The sequence below is a fragment of the Eimeria tenella genome, genomic scaffold, assembly GCF_000499545.2.
Source record: "Eimeria tenella Houghton genomic scaffold, Eth_scaff4261, whole genome shotgun sequence".
In the NCBI taxonomy this organism is placed as follows: domain Eukaryota; phylum Apicomplexa; class Conoidasida; order Eucoccidiorida; family Eimeriidae; genus Eimeria; species Eimeria tenella.
In genome coordinates, this window is record NW_013545179.1 from 1 (window position 1) to 4,252 (window position 4,252).

The window sequence follows — 4,252 nt, forward strand, 5'->3', positions numbered from 1 at the left end:
AGCGCAGCAGCAGCAGCAGCAGAAGTGTCGCTGCTGCTGCTGCGCCGGGGTGCTGCTACTGACGCAGCAGCCCCGCAGCAGCATGGGCCCTTCTGGGGCAACAACCTTCTTGGGGTTTGTGGGGAAACCCTAGAAGCAAAATAGAGGTTTAAAGAGGGTTTTGAAAGGGATTTGCTGCTGCTGCTGCTGCTGCTACTGCTGCAGGCCCCCCAAGGGCTACGAGGTGGAGGTACACTACGTGGGAAAGCTGGAAGATGGAACTCAGTTCGACTCTTCTCGTAAACCCTAAACCCTAAAAAAGGGTTTAACGGCGCAGAATGAAGCGCCCAGGGTCAAGGGTTCAGGCTTAAAGACTGAGGGTTTAGGGTTTAGGGTTTAGGGCTGAGGGCCCCGCTGTTGAGCGGGGCGACGGCGTCGAGACCACTGCTTGAGGGTGTACGGTTTAGGGTTTAGGGTTTAGGGTTTAGGGTTTGTCTGCAGGCGACCGCGACAGCCCCTTCCGCTTTGTGCTGGGAGAGGGCCAAGTTATTAAGGGATGGGACTTGGGGGTTGCAACTATGAGCGTTGGAGAGAAGTCCATGCTCGTGAGGGTTTAGGGTTTAGGGTTTAGGGCCTAGGGTTTAGGGTTTGGGGCCCAGGGTTTAGGGTTTAGGGTTTGGGGCCTAGGGTTTAGGGTTTGGGTTGCACGCGGGCTTTTGCTTGTATGCGTACGGCTAGCGGGCTGTATGGTTCGGGTCTGAGCGGCTAGGGTTTAGGGTTTAGGGTTTAGGGTTTAGGGTTTAGGGTTTGAGGCGTGCAGACAATTCAACCGACCTACGGGTACGGCGAAGCTGGAGCTGGCGGCACAATCCCTCCGAACGCGACGCTCAAGGTGCCAAACCCTAAACCCTAAACCCTAAACCCTAGTTCGGAGTAGTGTTTTAAGGTAGCATGCGTCGGAGCGCGGCGGTTCTTCGTTAGCTAGGGTTTAGGGTTTAGGGTTTAGGGTTTTTGGTTTGTTAAGTCTGCGGGTTTCTGGCTGCGCCGAGGGCCGCGGCTTAGAAAGAGCGTAGGAGGTTTCGAGGGAAACCCTAATTTAGGGTTTAGCTTGTGTAAACCCTAATTTAGGGTTGATTAGCGGGAGCCGTAAGTTAGGGTTGAGGTTGCGGAGGCCGGAATTCGGGGTTGAGAGCGCGGAAGCCGCAATTCGGGGTTGGCGTGCGTAAACCCTAATTTAGGGTTTATTCGCGGAAACCCTAATTCAGGGTTTGCGACGCAGTTCGAAGTGGAGCTGCTGAGCTTCCGCGCAAAGGCGAAGCAGCGCTGGGCCATGAGCGTCGAGGAAAAGATCCAAGCAGCAGCAGATGAAAAAGAAAAAGGAAATGCAGCTTTTAAAAAAAAAGATTTGGCAGAAGCAGCAGCAGCTTACCGCGAGGGTTTGGCGTTTCTGGAACACTCCAGCCACTGGAGCCCGCAGCAGCAAACTCTCAAGCTCTCCGTCGAAGTCTCCCTCAGACTTAACCTCTCCAAGTAGGGTTTAGGGTTTAGGGTTTGGGGTTTGGGGGTGGGGTTTGGGGTTTCGGGGGGCTCTGGAGCGAGGGCTGTGGCCGCCAGGGTTCTGCAGGGGCAGGCGGATTAGGGTTTAGGGTTTAGGGTTTAGGGTTTGCGTGCAGCTGCTACCTCAAGACCGGAGAGTTCGCGCAGGCCATCGACGAAGCTTCTGCAGCCATCAAGCTGGATGAGGTACAACAGCCTCCATTCTAGGGTTTAGGGTTTGGGGTTTAGGGTTTGTCCTGCAACGAACAGGGTCTAGGGTTTAGGGTCTAGGGTTTAGGGTTTAGGGTTTAGCTTTTGTGTAGGGGCGCGTGGCGCTGCGGGTCCATCGCGGCCGTCGTGGCCATCGCGCAGCTGCCGCCCGAAACCTGAAACCCTAAACCCCAAACCCTAAACCCTAAACCCTAAACCCTCGTTTGTGTGCAGAAAAACAGCAAAGCCTGGTACAGACGCGGAGTGGCCAGGGCTGCCTTCGGGCTGCTGGACGAAGCCCGCAGCGACTTGGCAGCAGCAGCAAGAATAGACCCTAAGAATGTTGAAATTCGAAATGAGCTCAAAAAAGTAGGGTTTAGGGTTTAGGGTTTAGGGTTTAGGGTTTAGGGTTTGGGGTTTGGGGTTGGGGCCCGGGAGCGGGGTCGGGGGCTGGCGCGCGGGGCGCGGCGCAGTCGAGGGTTTAGGGTTGCGCGTTAGGGTTTAGGGTTTAGGGTTTAGGGTTTAGGGTTTAGGGTTTGGGGTGTACGTACAGTGCAAGGAGAAACTGGAAGAAGTGCGCAAGAAAGAGAAAAGCACTTTTGGCGCAATTTTTGCAAAGGCGGCTCTTTATGATGGTTTGACAAACCCTAAACCCTCGTCGAAACCCTAAACCCTAAATTCTCGTCGAAACCCTAAACCCTAAATTCTCGTCGAAACCCTAAACCCTAGCTGCAGCGCTAAACCTTAGCTAGGGCCCGCGGCGCTACGCCCCAGCATAAACGCTAAACCCTAAACCCTAGCTTAAGCGGCAAACCTTAGCGTGAACATAAATCCTAAACCCTCACATAAACCCTAGGCACTAGCTTGCATCCTATACCCTAAACCCTTGCTGAAACCCTAAACCCTAGTTTCTGGCGAGGGCCACGAACTAGGGTTTGCTGGCCAGCTGCTCAGAGTGTTGCAGAGGGCCGGCCTTCAGCTCTAAACCCTAAACCCTAAACCCTAATTGTTTGTTGCAGAGAAAGCTGGCGTGCGCAACCTCGACCGCTGCCCTAGGGTTTTCATGAATATTCGTGTTGGCGACAAACCCGGTAAACCCTAAACCCTAAACCCTAACAAACCCTAAACCCTAGTTGCGGGGCGGCGTCTGCTGCAGCTGCCCGTCTGTGGCACCGCAGCGCAGTTAATCCAAACCCTAAACCCTAGCCGCTCTTTTCGGGAGGTAGTCGAAGCCAAGGGTTTAGGGTTTAGGGTTTAGGGTTTAGGGTTTAGGGTTTGCGTGCAGCCAAGCGGATTGTGATTGCGCTGTATCAAGACACTGTGCCTCGCACAGTGGAGAACTTCAAGTCTCTGTGCGTAGGTGAGTGCGAGGGTTTAGGGTTTAGGGTTTAGGGTTTAGTACTCGTTTGAGCGTTGCGGGGCTTGTAGGGGGTCGTTTTCCGCGGTTTTTTTAGGGGCGCGAGGGTTTAGGGTTTAGGGTTTAGGGTTTGGCGCGCAGGAGACAAAAAAGGCAAAGAAGGAAATGTTTTGAGTTTCAAACAAAACACTTTCCACAGAATCATAAAAGGGTTTATGGCGCAAGGCGGAGACATCGACGGCAAAGGGGGAGAAAGCATTTACGGGCCTTCCTTTGAAGGTGCATTAATTAATTATAATTATTTATTTATTTATTTATCCATTTTTATTTATTTTGCTTATTTGTTTCATTTATTTGTTCATTTCCTCTATTTATTTGTTTATTTATTCACTTATTTGATTTATTTATTTGTTTGATTGTTTATTTGCTACATTTTTGTCTATTATTTTCCGCTTTTGACTGTTGTGTTAGGCATTGTGTTAAACTCTAAACCCTAAACCCTTGATTTAGTTTGAGTGCTGCGCGACTGAAGTGAATTGGGACGTCGATTTGTGTTTTTGCACGCGGAGCGGCCTGACTTAGGGTTTGGAAACCCTAATTTAGGGTTTAGGGTTTGGAAACCCTAATTTAGGGTTTAGGGTTTAGGGTTTGGGGCGTACGTGCAGACGAGGCCTTCATCGACAAACACCTCCACAGGGGCCAACTCTCCATGGCCAACGCGGGCCCCAACACCAACAGCTCGCAATTCTTCATTACTTTCGGCCCCACGCCCCACCTAGACGGGTAGGGTTTAGGGTTTAGGGTTTGGACTTTAGGGTTTGGGGTTTAGGGTTTGGGGCTGGGGAGCAAACACGCGGCGCTGCTGGGACGCAACGGAGAAGCGCCGCTGCAGGCCCCGACCCGAGGGTTTAGGGTTTAAGGTTTCTAGGGTTTAGGGTTTCTAGGGTTTAGGGTTTCTAGGGTTTAGGGTTTCTAGGGTTTAGGGTTTGTGTTTAGGAAACATGTGGTTTTCGGCGAAGTGGTTGAGGGTTTGGAACTTCTTGACGACATGGAGGAAGTCCCCACGGACGCCTCCGACAAACCCGAGGTACGAACTCCCCTAGCTAGCTAGCTAATTAGCTAGCCAGCTAGCTAGCTAGCCAGCTAGTTGGCTAGCTGGCTAGCTAGCTA

The 4,252-nt window shown here is 52.1% G+C and overlaps 1 protein-coding gene across 1 annotated transcript; it reads left to right on the forward strand.

Annotated features, from left to right (window-relative positions):
* Window positions 1–204: 204 nt before the first annotated feature.
* Window positions 205–4,193, forward strand: ETH_00036180 (peptidyl-prolyl isomerase, putative; the record flags this gene model as incomplete). Its single annotated transcript, XM_013379975.1, has 12 exons — window positions 205–278; window positions 481–584; window positions 800–871; window positions 1,259–1,509; window positions 1,653–1,722; window positions 1,960–2,094; window positions 2,279–2,360; window positions 2,745–2,816; window positions 3,011–3,085; window positions 3,224–3,361; window positions 3,748–3,865; window positions 4,079–4,193. Coding segments are annotated over 12 exons (1,306 nt in total), but the record flags the coding sequence as incomplete, so codon positions are not given.
* Window positions 4,194–4,252: the final 59 nt, after the last annotated feature.